General features: G+C 44.9%; 1 protein-coding gene across 1 annotated transcript in view; it reads right to left on the reverse strand.

Annotated features, from left to right (window-relative positions):
- Positions 1 to 10,450, reverse strand: part of ESYT1 (extended synaptotagmin 1) — an 83,749-nt gene extending 73,299 nt beyond the window's left edge. Inside the window, exon 1 of the mRNA XM_081317277.1 lies at positions 10,032 to 10,450. Coding sequence (XP_081173403.1) covers positions 10,032 to 10,379 — 348 coding nt within the window. The 5' untranslated portion in view covers positions 10,380 to 10,450. The remainder of the gene's footprint in view (positions 1 to 10,031) is intronic.
- Between the last annotated feature and the right edge of the window lie 6,331 nt (positions 10,451 to 16,781).

The raw sequence follows: 16,781 nt of genomic DNA on the forward strand, positions 1-16,781 counted from the left end.
AGAGGCTAGTAAGCAGGTAATAGGCCTTAGTTGCTTGGTGCAGCCCCTTTTGCTGGATCTTTCATTATCAGGTAAATTTTTGCCAATGTTAATCAATCTCAATTTCATCTCCTTGCAATAAGTTAATTGCCTGATGATGAGTGGATGCAGATCAATTAAAACTATACAGTTCCATCTTCCCCTGGTGCTGACCAATTCTTGATTTTCCTTGTCCTCTTCTCCACACCATTTCTTTTATTTCAGCTTCTTTTTTATATTTATCCACCTTATCCAGGCTGCATTCTTATTATTATTAAAATGTTTATGCCGTCTAATTGCCAGGCTCTCTGAAAAGTTACCAAGTTTTGTATGCAAAAGGTCCGACATCCAGTCCTTGGCATGTCTAGCTAAAGAAGATGATGCAAAGCAGGTAAAGGAGATTCAGAAGAGTCAATCATAATAAATGACATTGAGTCTGACTCAGTTTAAGGCAGTTTCCCGTCCTCTTAAAAAGTCTGTTCAACTACAATCAAATCACTTACATCTGGGTATTAAAACAATACTTTTCATGGTTTCGTGGTTTGAAGATGCTAGATGTTGCAGTTGCAAGCCAGGGCATTCTGCCAAAGAAACAAGCCAAGAACAGCAGCTCAAGATCTGGAGTGCAAACTCAGTTGCTTGATGTCATCAGGCAGAGGGACAAGGGAAAGAAAAACTCTCCATTTATGGCAAGCAGTGGATTGGTTTTTTCCACATCAGAGTGTCTGTGCAGTCCTTTGCCCACCCCCAATCCCATATTGCACATAGACAATCAACTCTCCAAAAAGTGACATTGAGAATACATTGTTTTAAAAGACAAAAAGTAAGCTCCTTTTCTTTGAAAGCATTTCTACAGGGCTGATTTGTGTATTTTAAAAGAGATTCATTTATGCCCTTTGCCATATATTTCTCTAGCTTAAGGTCCAAAAGGTTCTATAGATTCATTTAAAAAATAAGATTCTGAATTATTATGCTGCTTACAAGACATTGCTTCCCTTCTGTTAATTATAAAAGAGCAAATTAAGTATATTTTAGGGTCTCATATGAATGTGCTAATTTGTATTTCTCTTGCCTTTACCACTTTCTTAGTCTGTTGTTCTTAGCTAAGAAACTAAAAACAGAGGGCCTCACACAGCTGAAATGTGTCGGCAGGTAGATTCACAGGAGAAATTTTAAAGGCAAAAATTTGTATTTGTATTTTATTATATTTGTATACCGCCCTTCTCCCGAAGGACTCAGGGCGGTGAACAGGGCACATATAAAAATACAGAGTACAAAAGTTAAAAAAGAATTAAATAGGAGCCCGAGCTAAAACAATAGAATAATATAAAAATCCACAATAAAAACCCCAACACATCCCCCATCAGGCCAAGCCGGCTTGTTCAAATAGATAGGTCTTCAGACCGCGTCGGAAGGAGCGAAGGTCAGGTGCCATCCGGAGCTCAACCGGCAGCTGATTCCATAAAGCCGGGGCGCCCACAGAGAAGGCCCTCCCCCTGGGGGCCACCAGCCGACATTCTCTGACCGGTGGCACCCTGAGGAGGCCCTCTCTGTGGGAACGCACAGGGCGGAGGGAAGTTGACGCCAGCAGCAGGTGATCCCCGAGGTACTCCGGACCCATGCCATGTAGGGCCTTGAAAACCATTACCAAAACCTTGAATCTCACCCGGAAGACAACTGGTAGCCAATGCAGCTCACGGAGCAAAGGTGTAACATGGGAGTACCGGGAAACTCCCAAGACAACTCTCGCGGCTGCATTCTGTACCAGCTGGAGCCTCCGAGTGGTCTTCAAGGGAAGCCCCATGTAGAGAGCGTTGCAGTAGTCCAGACGAGAGGTCACGAGCGCATGAGTGACCGTACACAGGGCATCCCGGTCTAGATAGGGCCGCAACTGGCGCACCAGGCGAACCTGGGCGAAAGCCCCCCTAGTCACAGCCACTATATGATCTTCCAAAGTAAGCCGCGAATCTAGGAAGACTCCCAAGTTGCGAGCCCTATCTACGGGGGGTAAAAGCTCACCCCCCATGGAAAAAGGTGGAATATTCTGAATATCCCGGTATGCCGGTATGCACAGCCACTCAGTCTTGTCGGGGTTGAGTTGAAGTCTGTTCCTCCCCATCCAGACCCAAACCGCCTCCAGGCAACGGGACATCACGTCGAGGGCATCACTGGGGTGGTTTGGGATCGAAATGAAAAGCTGGGTATCATCAGCATACTGATGATACCCAACTCCAAAACCACGAATGATCTCACCCAGCGGTTTCATGTAGATGTTGAACAGGAGAGGCGAGAGGACCGACCCCTGAGGAACTCCACAAACGAGAGACCTCGGGGTCGACCTCTGCCCCCCTGCCAACACCGACTGCGAACGTCCCAGGAGATAGGAGGAGAACCACTGAAGAACTGTGCCTCCCACTCCCAATCCCCTGAGACGCCGCAGCAGGATACCATGGTCGATGGTATCGAAAGCCGCTGAGAGGTCTAATAGGACTAGGACAGAGGAATATCCCCTGTCCCGATCAAGGCACTTCAAACAAGGGATATCTGGAATACAGAATAGAAAATTTCTTTCTATGAAAAGCTGCAGGCAAAAATTTAGCCTGATCTCGAGGTGTGCTGCAACCTGTATTTAGTATATTCACCAAGGCACTGTGGTTTTAACAGCTTCTATCAGCAGATCCCCTCACGATCTTTTTCAGTCTCTGAGGTTATCATACTCTACAGTTAATCTTCATTTCCACATTTTCATACTTTAATGCTTGTAAAAACAGAGGAGGGGATACTGTCTGTAATGCAACTGAACACTTGAGCATCTTAAAGATCAGTTAAAAATAAGTTTTTAATCTTTACAGTTACGAAGTGGTGTTAAAGGACAGTATAGGTGGTTCTTGCTGAAAAGTGAGCACTCCGCATAGTCCCAGCCATTGCAGTGTCCCTTGGTTCACAGGACCGCCATTTGCAACCTTCACTGCCGGCTTCCAAGAAACAAAATCAATGGGGAAGCTGGCAGGAGATCACAAATGGTGACACCTCCCCCCCCCCTTGATGTCCTCTTAACAACAGCACAGGATTTGTATAACAACAGCAACTGGAAGTGCTGGACCTGCCATCACTAAGCAGTGCAGTCACATACAGGTAGTCCTTAAGTTACAACAGATCATTTAGTGACTGTTCAAAGTTACAATGTCTCTGAAAAAAGTGACTTATGACCGTTTTTCACAGTTACTACTGTCGCTGCATCCCCAGGGTCACGTGATCAAAACTCAGATGGTTGGCAATTGGTTTATTTATTTATTTTATTTTATTTTAATTCCATTTATATCCCGCCCTTCTCCGAAGACTCAGGGCGGCTTACAAGCTTAGCAGTTTATATTTATGACGGTTGCTGTGTCCTGGGGCCATGTGATCAGCTTTTGCAAACTTCTGACAAGCCCAGTCAATGGGGAACCCAGATTCACTTAATAACCACGTTACTAACTTAACAAGTGCAATGATTCACTTAACAACCGTGGCAAGAAAAATCGTAAAATGGGCAAATTCACTTAACAAATGATTCACTTAGCAACATAAATTTGGGGCTCAATTGTGGTCGTAAGTTGAGGACTACCTGTATAGTATTGCCCTTTACAATCGCACTGTTGTCATTAACTGAGGGTTAACTGTAAACTTTAGTGAAAACTTTGCATCCAGAAAATCAGAGCTTTGGATCTGCCTTTTTTTTCATGAGAGTAACAAACCAAAACTAAACAAAGGCACACCATGTACCCAGGATACAAATTCTGGATTTTTATAATACAAGATTTAGGCTACAGGGCAAAATGGGAACACAAGACAGCCTCTGCCTCTGCCAATAAGAACAAGAGCTACCCCCCTCTTCCCCTACACACACACACACACACACACACACACACACACACACACACACACATTGTTTTAGCATTCTAAGGCAAAGGATACTCATATGTTGCTGTGAACTCATTGGTTTAGGATTTGGACATACAGCCCTTCCTTACAACCCACAACTACTGCTGTCCTTTGCATTCCTATAGGATGACCCTTCTGCTGCTGCTCAGCCACAATTCATTCCTGGGATGGTATTTCATTTCCCTCTTTGTTGCAGCAGCTGGAGTGCAGACCTTAGAAGCACGGCATCCAATTTTAGGCAAGGTCCAAACAATGAGGAGGAAGCAGCCTTTTGTCGGTACCAGAACAGGCTTCTGGGGCAACCTTAGCAACACATATGTGTCTATGAACAACTTCTCTCAGACACATGCAAACAACACCTAAAATCCCTCCCCTGCTCTAGACACACATTTCCCAAATTTTCCCCTAGTATACCTTCCTAATCCCTTTACAAAGTTGCAAAACCCACACTCAGCATTTTCCCCTTGAGACACAGGGAGTGGTTTTCACAGAAGACAAGCTGGTAAAAATACCTCAAGAAGGACTATCCTTGTTGGCAAAAATGGAAGGATTCTAACCTCTTTCCTTACTACCGGTAGGAGAAAGGGAACAGAAGGCTCCCACTTATCTCCACGGGGACCAAAGCAAAATAGCTCAGTTTGCAAAACAGAACTATGGGTAGCTGCTTCCTTGCAGCCAAAGGGGGCAGGTTGTCCCACCACCAACAAAAGGGGATGGCTGAGAATCAGGCAACGTTCTCAAAGCCGGGTAGGGTAGAGTGCCTTCTGAGCATTTTGTTTAACTTGTCCAACTGAGCTATTTTCAAAAGTTCGGATTTCTTTCTCAAAGGCCAAAGTGTGGGTAAACTAAACAAAAACACTTAGAAGGGACTTTGTTGGGGGGTGGCAGATAGGTCTCACCACTCTGAGGCCAGCAAGGGGAAAGGTAAAGTTTCAACTATTAGAGCCTTAGTGGGGTATCATGCCAGGGAGTTAGATGGGCTTGTGGCCATGCACAATCAGGATGTATGTCTCTCGCAAAGGTGATCCTTTTACATAGGGACTTCATCCCTTTTCCACCGATGGGTTCACATTATCCTGATCAGTAACAGGAGGTGGGGAAGCCTCATCATCTCTGGATTCACCAGATCTAAACATGCACCATCTCAATCCAATCCTTTTCCCCCCCCTCTCTACGTTGTCTAGATCAATTGGCAAATAGATATTCACGTACAATTATTTCAGAATACAGAACTGGATGGTTGGAATGCAAGGAGGCTGTTAACATAGGAGAGCCAGAAGGTGTAAGAAAGAGCTAGTTGTAAAGAAGTAAAGAAGAGAATGAAGGCATCACATACTTGACTAATAGATAAATTCAACAGGAGATCTTCAGGCTATAATTTGCAGATCTGGTATTAAGCTAGAGTTTGACTAGCCATGGTTAATTAAATGAACCACAATAACTGGGTTCACACAACATGGTAACTCAAAAACCATAATACAACATTGCAGCTTGGCCCAATGTGTGAACCCAGCTATACTGTTAAACATATGACTGCAACAATTACCAATGAATTAATTTATTGATTAATGTGAAGAACCATTCTCTGCATGGGAAGAGTCTTTACAATTTCTACAGCAAAGGGCCCAATTTAAAACAAGCTAGCCTGCATTTCAGCCAATTTATGACTCATTTGTGAAATGCTCGGTATCCAAAGGTTTACCAAGGATTGTCTGAAACGGTATAGGTTCTCCTGCTCAAGCAGAGGGCTGGACTAGAAGAGCTCCAAGGTCCCTTCCAGATCTATTCTATGCTACGCTACGCTACGCTACACTACGCTATTCCCTGCAGCAGTACAGTATCTGCAAAATAAACACAGGTTTGTGTTTATCAGACTCCCCAAATCAACAGTTGGCTCTACGTCTCAGCTCCTAATTTTGTGTGGCTAGGATTAAATTGAGAATAGATCTAGAATCTAGATAAGGATTTTTATTGCAAGCTGAACTGGCAAGATACATTTAGCAGGAGATTGCCCTCTGTCAGAATAAAAATGCAGTTCTTTCTTATGTCCAAGTCAGTATAAGCTTGCAGCTTATTCTGCCTGCCTTTCCCACATCTCGTCAAAGTCATTTTCATGTGCTCAGTGGCAGTTTTTTATTGGCAGGACTGACATCTTTGTCCTTAGAACTGTTGACTCTTGGCTTACGTCTCACAAGATTCGGATATATTGTGAATATCTATGAAAAGGGCAAATTCACATTTCACATGTCACAACAGTCAGTGCAGAAATATGCTACTGCATTCCATCATTGTCTCCCCTTATTAGATATTTGCTCAAGAGGCAACAATTGTAAGAAACCTGCAGTATAAGAAAGCAATAACCCATGAATTCATCCTAGAAAAGTTCTCAGATGCAAAGTACAATAGCATTACTGTTTGATAGGGTATTTTGCATATCTAGCAGACAGTGTTCCAGTACTCAAATCTCCACACAGTTCCATTCAATGAACACTTGAGTAAGACAAGGAGTCCTACTAAAACGGAGACTGCACACAAAATTAATTAACAATTCCTTTTAATGTCTGAAGGAAGGATCTGTCCTTGTGCAGCATTTTACAGCCAGAAGTAAAAAAAAAATCTTAATTATGGGATATCACCGAATCAAAAGAAAGCTTTGTTGAAAAAAATGACATGTATAGTGCTTTAACCTATTCAGATACTCTTGTCAGGACTAGTTGCTTGCACTTGCTCAAATCATCTGTAGCATATATACAGAGGAAGAACTAAGAAAAGTTAACAATCAGAAACCCAGAAAACAACTTTGAGATGCTGATGCATCTTAGGAAAGCACTGTGTATAAAAAAAAATCAGATGGCATTCTCTCAAGAGAAACAGGATACCAACAGGAAATGGTAGAGACAGCAAATCTGGAAACTACCTAACGTGATGGTTAGAACTAGAACAGGATAGAGGCAACATTATACTCGCAGACATTTATCTCTCCTACACCTTTTGGGAAATGCAAAATGTTAAACAGGAAGCTGCCATGCTGCAAAGTAAAGCATCAGCATATAACATCATCCTTATTTCCACCATTTCATAGGTAGTATATAAAATATACAAACTGTGGGTGGCTGTAGTCCAGTGTATTGTTTGGAACTGAGTCTGTTGCTTCCACCCATCAAAAGACAGAGGTAAGCAGGGTTGGAAGACTGGAATAGTGGTTGATTGAGGGTGAATGAACTTGCCAGTTGACCCTCTGCTAAATGGCTCTTTAGAGACTATGTGCACACCGTGACAGCTGTTTTGCCACAGGGCATCTTTTCCTGGGAGGGCCCACAGCAACATGTCCTCAAAATTTCAAATGCCTTCAACAGCCTTCCAAAGATTAAAGACTTGGGGAAGTGAAAAAAAAGAGTGTTTTGGAGACAGAAGATAGAAAAAGTGACATTAAAAGATACAAGTCCAAGAAAAACGCAGCAACTGCTCTACAAAGAAGCTTGCATGGATCTCCCAAACAATTCGTAGGATGAAATTTACTTCTCTTTCCATTCAGATAGAACTTTTAATTCTTCTACCACAGAGAGCAACAATCAAAGAAAATGCCAGGCTGATGACTCCAGTTCCCAAAATTTCTGTTCTATTCTGACTGAGAATTCTGGGAATTGAAGGCCAACGCATATAGAATTGATTGGTTTGGAGAAGCCTAATCTAAAGAGACTTGCTGAAAAGACAATCAGAAAAAGAAATCGGAGTTGCTACCAGAGTTACTGCTACCTAGACGGGGATTCCTATTACTGAAAATAACAACAAAAGCATGCATATATGGCCAGAGCCTTTTACTAATGTTATTTTGTTCTAAGCCCTACAATAAAACAATAAAAGAGAGTTGAGCAGAATCTTCATATAGCATATGAACTAGCCCACAGGTCGGCAACCTGCGGCTCCGGAGCCGCATGCGGCTCTTTAAGCCGTTTCCTGCGGCTCCCAGTCGCCCGGTGCGCGCGCACCTCTCTGAATGGGCGGAGGTGCGCGTGCACCTCTTGGAACGGGCGGCGGCGGTACCCGTTTGGAGACCTGCTGCCGCCGTTTGGAAAGCTGCCATGGCCCATTTACAGAGCTACCGCCTTCGGTAGCTGTGCAAACAGGCCGCGGCAGCTTTCCAAACCAGTGGCAGCAGGTCTCCAAACGGGTTATCGGGCGGAGGTGCACGCGCACCTCTCCAAAGGTTTGGAGAGCTGCTCGTGCACCTCTCCAAAGGTTTGGAGAGCTGCGCGCGCACCTCTTCGAATGGGCGGCGGCAGTACCGGTTTGAAGACCTGCTGCCGCCAGTTTAGAAAGCTGCTGCGGCCCGTTTGCAGAGCTACCGAAGGCGGTAGCTCTGCAAATGGGCCGCGGCAGCTTTCCAAACCAGCGGCAGCAGGTCTCCAAACGGGTGTTCAAGCGGAGGTGCGTGCGCACCTCTCCAAAGGTATGGAGAGCTGCACGCCCACCTCTCCGAACAAGCGGCAGTTTGGAGGTCCTGGGGGGTGGCTCCGGCAGCGGCCGGGGTGAAGGTGCCGCAACCCAGCGCCCGTCACCAGGGAGACCCGTCGCCGCCGGCGTGCAGGTGCGTCCACATAAAAAAAGTGGAATCGCGCGCATGCATCCACGCACACCCATGTGCAAAAAACAAAACATTTTGCACATGCGCAAAATGTTTTGTTTTTGCACATGCGCATGTGTGGACGCATGCGCGCGGCTCCCACTTTTTTTTATGTGTGATGGAACCGGTTCCCAGTGGCTCTTTTGCTTTTTCAGGTTGCCGATCCCTGAACTAGCCTAAGGCTATTTGCATCAGGAGTACATACTGGAGACTGATAAGGCAAAAGGGAAGGCAGAAATAGCTTGGAGAAGACATTTTGTGCCCATATTTTTATTAAATTTACACATTGACCAAAGTGAAAAAAATTCATACATCCAAGAGGTGTGTTTCTTTTGTCAAGTTTGGAAGGACCCAGAAACCCAGAACCCGTGAATCTGTTTGCTTGGAGACAACAATGTACCATAAACCTCTCCCTTAGTGTCCACCAAGCTTCCTGACTTTTTACCTTAAATTTAAAATGTAGAACCAGCTCTCAGCATCATATTTATGTCCAGGAACATCTTGGGGCCCCAAATGTTTTCCTACCTACAAAATATAGTTGACAGCAGTAGCCCAGTGCTCTCTTTGGAAATGTGCTCTGCTATACAGGTAAAGGACAAAGTGGCAGGGAGGGTTCTGGAGGAAGGGGCTGGCAAGTCACATTTTGGTCAATTAGTTATTTGCAACTGATTATGTCAGGGTTTTTTTTATGAATGGGCAACCCCCCCCAATCTTCCATGTTCTCAATGCACTCACATTTTTTCAGTATATATACTAGTCCCAAATGTTATAGAGGCCCAGCATATGCTGAGAATCAGTTCACTAAAGAAGATTCAGAGCTTGACCTAAAGGATGAAACCATTTAGGTTTACCCTAAATAAGAGGCCTCAAAGAATCCAGTGTGTGCTCCCTTATTTATAATTAAAATAAGATGGATCTACTTACAGAGCCTCCAAGCCACAAAATTATTTTAGAAAATCAGATTTCTTTCCTGACTTCCCCTTTTTTGGTCACCAATAATTGAGTCAAAGCATATACACCAGAATAATCAAGACTTTGTGGGCATGTTAAACATTCTTTGAGACATCTTCCTATAATATCGTTGTTTATCTTTCAGATGCCAGTGTTTTGTTGTTGTTGTTTGCTGCAGCCGCAGCCACTCTTTTAGAACAGGCACAAGGCAGGAAACCAGCCTGAGGGCAAGTAACTTTTATTGGTTCCTTTCCTCAAGCTGCACTGGAACGTCAGCCTAGCTGGGCTAAAAAAAAATGCCCAAATTCTTCTTTCACGGGGAAGAGAGAACTAAAATCATGCGTAAGTACATGGACGCTAAAGAAGCGCTTCCTAACTTAAGAGGCTGCCTAGCTAGTTGCTAGCGCTTGGTGCAGGTCCCATGCAAGAAGCAAGATCATCCGGGGAAGGAGCAATTTACTAAACGGGGATTCCTACAACTAATACATTTCGGGCAGGGGCGCGGCACTCTTACCCAGGCGGGCAGCTCGTTCCGACCCAGGCTTCTGCCCAGATCCATGGCGCTCTTCACCGACACCTCTTCATCGCCCAGGACCTTTCCAGCAGTCTGCAACGATCGCTCCTTATTCAGTCGCCGGCTCCGCCAGCCCATGTAAAGGGCCACGCCAGCGACCACGAAGCCCACGCTGAGCCCCGCCCGACCGGCCAGATACACGGGGAGCAGCCACAGCAAGCGCCGTCCGATCGCGCCTAGCGCCGTCAAGGCTTCTGCAGAGCCGAAACCTCCCGGCAACCGCGATCCCGAGTTGGAAGGAATCGGATCTGAGGCCGCCCCAGCTTCTCGCTCCGTGCCCCGCTCCATGGTGCTTTCCAGGATCGACCGGAGCACGAGAAGCACCAGGATGGCACTGCGGCTAACTCAACCGCCCCTGAAGTCCCGCCGCTGTTGCAGTCATGGATCGAGGAGGCGGGGCGCGATCGAAACGACGCCCCTCCGCGCCAGCGGATTGGAGAATGAGATTCTGAAGGCGGAGCTAAGTCCGCAATAAGCCGCGGGACTGCGTTCTTTTGATTAGAGCGGATTCCCGGAGGAAGAGACGGTAGAAGCAGAAAGCCGCGCCCCTCCTTCCTGATTGGGCAGCGAGCGTTCCAAGATCATGAAACTAAGCAACGGCTTTCTTTACAGGAGTTCTGACTTCGCTGCGCGTTCGATGGGCCGAGCTAATTAACTGTTGACGGGTGGACTGCGTGTTGAGCGGGCGGCACGAGAGGCGGGGCGAGGTTTGCATCACTCCGAATTCGTAGCTCTGGGGCAGGAAGTTGAGGAGAGACGCATTGCTTCATTATTCTTACGTATTATAAAATCCTATTCCCCCCCCCTTAATGTTCTCAATGGACTAGTCCAGGGGTAGGCAACCTCGGCTCTTTTATGACTCATGGACTTCAACTCCCAGAATTCCTGAGTCAGCTATGCTGACTCAGGAATTCTGGGAGTTGAAGTCCATGAGTCATAAAAGAGCCGAGGTTGCCTACCCCTGGACTAGTCTTTCTCTTGTCACTCATGCAAGGGAGATGCATTCCCAAGAATCCTCCTAAATTGCGAACGGGTTCATTAAACCAGCAGTACAAGAGAGGTACAAACTGCCGGCCCGTGGGCCGGTTGCATCAGACGGAGGACGCACCCACCCCGACTCTGGCAATGCAAAAAAAAAAAGTCGCCATACGTCATGACACGTCACGTGACGCGGCGAGTTTGACACCCGTGCTCTATTCCACAGGGCTCAGCAATTCTTTTACCAAAAAACCCCCCCAAAACGCTCGCTAATTATGTTGTTGTTGTTGTTGTTAGTTGCGAAGTCGTGTCCGACCCATCGCGACCCTATGGACAACGTTCCTCCAGGCCTTCCTGTCCTCTACCATCTTCTGGAGTCCATCTAGGCCAGGGGTAGGCTCAGGAATTCTGGGAGTTGAAGTCCACGAATCATAAAAGAGCCAAGGTTGCCTACCCCTGATCTAGGCTCACGCCTACTGCTTCGCTAATTATAGGAGAAGGTAAAACTGAAAGAATAACAATAACAACAATCAAAATACTGAACTTTCTTCAACATTGGTCTGAATAGTGGACAGGGGTTTGTGACAGCCAGTCGTTTAATTACCGAATTACATAAGAAAACAGAAGGCAGTGTTTTCAGTGTTTTGACTCAGCGTGTTTGCATTTCTTGAATCCGCCCTCCCAAAAGTCTAGCAAATTAGGCTAAATATTTTTGTTTAGCTTTGTCAGAATTTGCCCGGTTCCTTCTTGATAACATGTTTTACCATCTGTAACGGTAAAATTTATTTCATAACTGTTTATTCAAACAGGCTTTTGACAAGATTATTACTTGGGATTTCTTATTTCTAGAAATTGAGAAAGAAGGGGAGAAAAATGACTAAAATCTTCATCTAATCTGCTAAATAAAACGGTGGTAAGGTTTCAAGGGACGCGGTGGCTCAGTGGGTTAGGACACTGAGCTTGTCGATCAGAAGATCAGCAGTTTGCTGGGTCGAATCCCGAGTACTGCGTAACAGAGTGAGCGCCTGTTACTCGTCCCAGCTTCTGCCAACCTAGCAGTTCGAAAGCACGTAAAGTGCAAGTAGAAAAATAGGGACCACTACGGTGGGAAGGCAACAGCGTTCCGTGCGCCTTTGGCGTCTAGTCATGCCGGCCACATGACCACGGAGATGTCCTCGGACAAGCGCTGGCTCTTCAGCTTTGAAACGGAGATGAGCACCGGCCCCTAGAGTTGGAAACGACTAGCACGCATGTGCGGGGGAACCTTTACCTTTACCTTTTAAGGTTTCATAAACTGCACATTATTTGGAAAAAAACCCTAACATCTGTATTAACGTAAGCCATTTTATTAATTAAAGGGGAAGTATATACAGTCATGTAAAAAAGAGTACACCCCATTTAAAGTTTTTTCTTTTAACTTATGTGGACGAACTAATATTTTATCTTCATTCAAATATATAAAGTGATGTAATTTTAAAAAAAACTATGAAAAAAATGACCTGCAATCGATTCTTTAACAAAAAATGAACAGATATGCCATTTCTTTCTATGAAAACAGTAAGTAGATCTTTGGCTCTAGTACCAGGTATTGCTCCCTTTGGCAGAAATAACCTCAAGCAGGTGTAACTACTATTCTCTTGACAGCTACTGAGAGGATTCCCCCTCCCCATTTCTCTACACAGAATTTTTTCAACTGGGCAATACTTGAGGGGTTTCTTGGATGCAGTGCCTGAATCAAATTACCCCACAGTATCTTGATGGAATTTAGATTCAGGATTTGATTTAACCATACTAGAACTTTGTTTCTGTATTTGTGTGTGTGCATGTATTTCACCCATTACTTGGTGATTTGTTGTTTTGCAAATTCCACTTCCACCTCAGCTCCAGTCTTCTGATAAATGGCCTCATTCTCAAGCACCCTCTTCTACTTATATGCTTTTCTATCTTGGATTCCTAATTTTTTTTTTACAAATTTAGCACCAGTAAATACAAAGATACCCACATCCTTCAGTTGCATAATTCTTATAATATACTCATTTGCTTTTGCACAGAAACTGAGGCTATGACTTTAAAATACTCCTATCATATGTTAAATTAGAAAACTTCATTTTCTATAGAGGGTATTATGAAGACTGCTGGGAATGGTTCAACTCTGAGGCTAATAGTTTGATTAAAAATAATGCTCAATTTTAAAACTTTGGGACATCTCTTTTTAAAATGGTGAACATTATCCAAGTATATTCAATCCATTATGCTATTTTTTTGAGTTAATTCACTCCATCGTCTCTGACATCATCTCTGGATTCACAACATTGTCTCACCAAAAGAAAGCTTGCAAAGATAGATCCATTTGTCTGATTACATTTTATTGTCTGTGCGTCCAGCATCCCAACTCTAATAGGTTTGCTGTAGGCCAGTGATGGCGAAACGTTTAGATACTGAGTGCCCCAAAACCGCCCACCCCTTGCCCCACCCGCTCCACCCCTGTCCCCACCGCAGCCAGCCCCACCCCACCACCTCCCGTCCTGCCCCCCCACCCTGCCCACCCGCAGGGCCACCTACCACCTCCATGGCCTGCCGCAGATTGCCCAGGTGGTCCTGCAGCGGCATAGTGGCCACGCCCTCCGCCTGCACCCTGCAGCAGCATCTGCGCGTGATGGGGTGAGGGAGGAGTCTTGTCCCTGCTGCCCGGCTGCCATGTCCTTGGCTGTGCTGCGCCATGCGGGCTGTGCCCGGGGATGACTCTCCTCTAGTGGGGCTCTTGGTGAGGAAGGGGCCATGGGGAGAGGTGGGGCTGGGGCAATGGCGCATGTGCCCATAGAGAGGGCTCTGCGTGCCGCCTCTGGCACGCGTGCCATAGGTTTGCCACCGCTGCTGTAGGCTCAAGGGCTCAATAGATATGAAATTACCAAAATATTGTAACAATTTAACCATTATTCAAGCAGAGCTAGCTTTAATTTATTTGCAACTCTGGCTACAGTTTCCCCAACTTTCCCACTACCTCTTGTTTAATTACTATATCATTTTACTTGTCTCCTAGTTACTAAAGCACACACATACTTTTCATTACTAAATTCTTAAGGCTCCTCAAAAGAGTGCTTTGTATCTGGCAGTCCTAATCATCAGCAAGGACTGTTGGCACATTCTTCTCCTCCTGCGCTGAAGAGAACTTAATTTATAATAAAGGCAATAGTCTACATGAATTTTTAAAAGCCAGCCCAGGTGAAATGGCAAAATTGTGCTTCTTAAAGACAGCTACTGTATATGAGTAAAATAATGAGGGGTGGGGGATATTTTTTCCCTATTTGAAAACCCTCAATTTAATAAACAACTCCTTCAAATGTTTTCTGTCTTGAGGGGAGATGGCATATAAATAAATAAAAATAAGTATTTAACTAAAACCCAGCAGTTATTACAGAATCCTTACCTCCTGCTTCCTTCCCCAATGATTGCATAGACAAAAACAGTGAAACATAAGCACCTTTCCTCACTGTGAGTTCCAGCTCTATTTTAGCTGGACAAGACCACTGGACTATCCTGAACTGTTGTAAGTTGAGGACTACCTGTAATTAAATTTGTCTCTTTTCCCCTGGTCACTGCCTAGATATCTTGTTCAGAATCTTTTTCTCTCTCATCCCCTAACAAAAGTCGATCCAAATGCATACAGATAATGCCAGTTACATGCTGTCTACCTTTGTATACAGCCTTTTGTGGGGCAATTAATCTGCATTAGCTGAACCTTTGCTGAAACTCTTTGCCAACAATCCTCACTTCAAATGTTCTCATCTGCGGCTGCCAGAATTGCTCTTAAAAAGAGCACAAAGCAGTTTGTCTGCCAGCATATTGAATAGCTTTCACTTGAAACTACAAGCACATTGTTTATGGTCTGTATTTTAAAACAGCATTTTAGCCAAAAAGACTGCCAGTGAAGCAGCTTTCTATAATTTCTTCCAAGCCAGCTGATTAACAATATTATTTTTTTCTTTCATTTATTTGTATTCCACCTTTATTATTTTTATAAGTAATTCAAGGTGCCAAACCTAAACTGATACTCCATCCTCCACCTATTTTTCCCACAACACCAACCCTGTGAGGTGAGTTGGGCTGAAAGAGAGGGACTGGCCTAAAGTCACCAGCTGACTTTCATGCCTAAGGCAGAACTAGAACTCATGACCCTCTGGTTTCTAGCCTGGTATCTTAATCACTAGACCAAATTGGTATACAGTAAAGTAGTCAAGTCGCCTTCACATCTAGTGATTTCATGCCCATGACTCTTTGGCTAAAATCCAGAAATGGTTTGCCATTTTTTTACTTCCCAATTGACCTATAAACTTGGTGGTGATTTCCCACCTGAGTAGTAGCCAAACCTAACTCTGCTCGTCTTTTCAAGATCATCAAGATGTCAAGGTTCTGACAGACAGAGACAAATAAAGCAGAACTCCGAGGCTTGCATAACAATTCCCCAATGCAAAGTTAAAAAATCTCACCCCTAAAGCTAATGCTATGCAAGCAACTATGTTTCTCCATACAGCTTGTTGGCAGGCTTCTCATGAAACGCCTAGCCCGCAGTCTCGGGAGCAGCCGATGACCTTGGTTCCCATGAGATAAAGTCCGATAGAGACAGTCTGTTTTGTCTAGTGCAGTGATGGTGAACCTTTTAGAGACCAAGTGCCGCAAAACCGCCCCACCCCCACTCCGCCCCACCCTCAGGGCCACCCACCGCTTCCACGCCGCAGCAGATGGCTCAGGCAACCCAGCACTGCCATGGCCACGGTCTTTGCCCACACCCCGCAGCATCATCTGCGCGCAATGGAGTGCGAGGGCAGAGTCTTGTCGCTGCTGCAAGGTTGCCATGTGCTTGGCTGTGCTGCTTTGTGCGGGCCACGCCCGGGGGCAACGCTCCTCCAGGGGGGCTGCTGGTGAGGAGGGGGCTGCAGGGGGAGGCGAGGCTGGGGCGACGGTGTACGTGCCCACAGAGAGGTGGGCCATAGGTTCTCCACCACTGGTCTAGCGCAATGCCTGGCAACCCCCCTCCCTCCATATTATGTGTCAGTTAGAAATGAGAAGGAAAACATGGCTGCAGCCATGCTCATTCTAAAGTTGACCCAAGAAGGGAAAAGATCTGAAGTCCGTAATCTTATTTAGCTATTGCATTTGCTGTTTAATATGTATTTTAAAAAAGGAGACTTTCAATGTACTAAATGCTAAAAATACATACCCCCTCCCATCTAGCATCCCCTCAGTATAAAAGCACGTCATCTCACTTTACACTACCCATTAATTGTATTTTATAAATAAATAGTTCCCTGTAATTGTTTATAGCAGAGCAGATTGCATCCACTTTCCTGTTTACATTTCCCCTTTTCATGCAGTAGATAAAGTTGGAATCAAGCCAGCTCTATAGTACAAGATATTAAATGATGGAGGAAACCCTCAGTTCCGCTGCTGCTTAGTTACCACCCAACCTGAAAGAACATTGGTGCCATCTAAAGGCAAAGTGTGCAAGTTACTTCTAAAAGGAAAGCATTCTGTACTGTATCTAAATAACTACATGTCTACTCATACCACTGCGATGACAGTATTTATAATACTGCTTCTTAGGATAAGCAACTCTTTGCACACAGAAAAAGAGCTCGAATCAGCAAAAGAAATAAACATCATGAAACAGTTAAATCCTATAATTAAATCCACCCCATGGAAGCCAGTTTGATC

The sequence above is a fragment of the Vipera berus genome (genome assembly GCF_964194415.1).
Source record: "Vipera berus genome assembly, chromosome: 2".
NCBI classification, from domain to species: Eukaryota; Metazoa; Chordata; class Lepidosauria; order Squamata; family Viperidae; genus Vipera; species Vipera berus.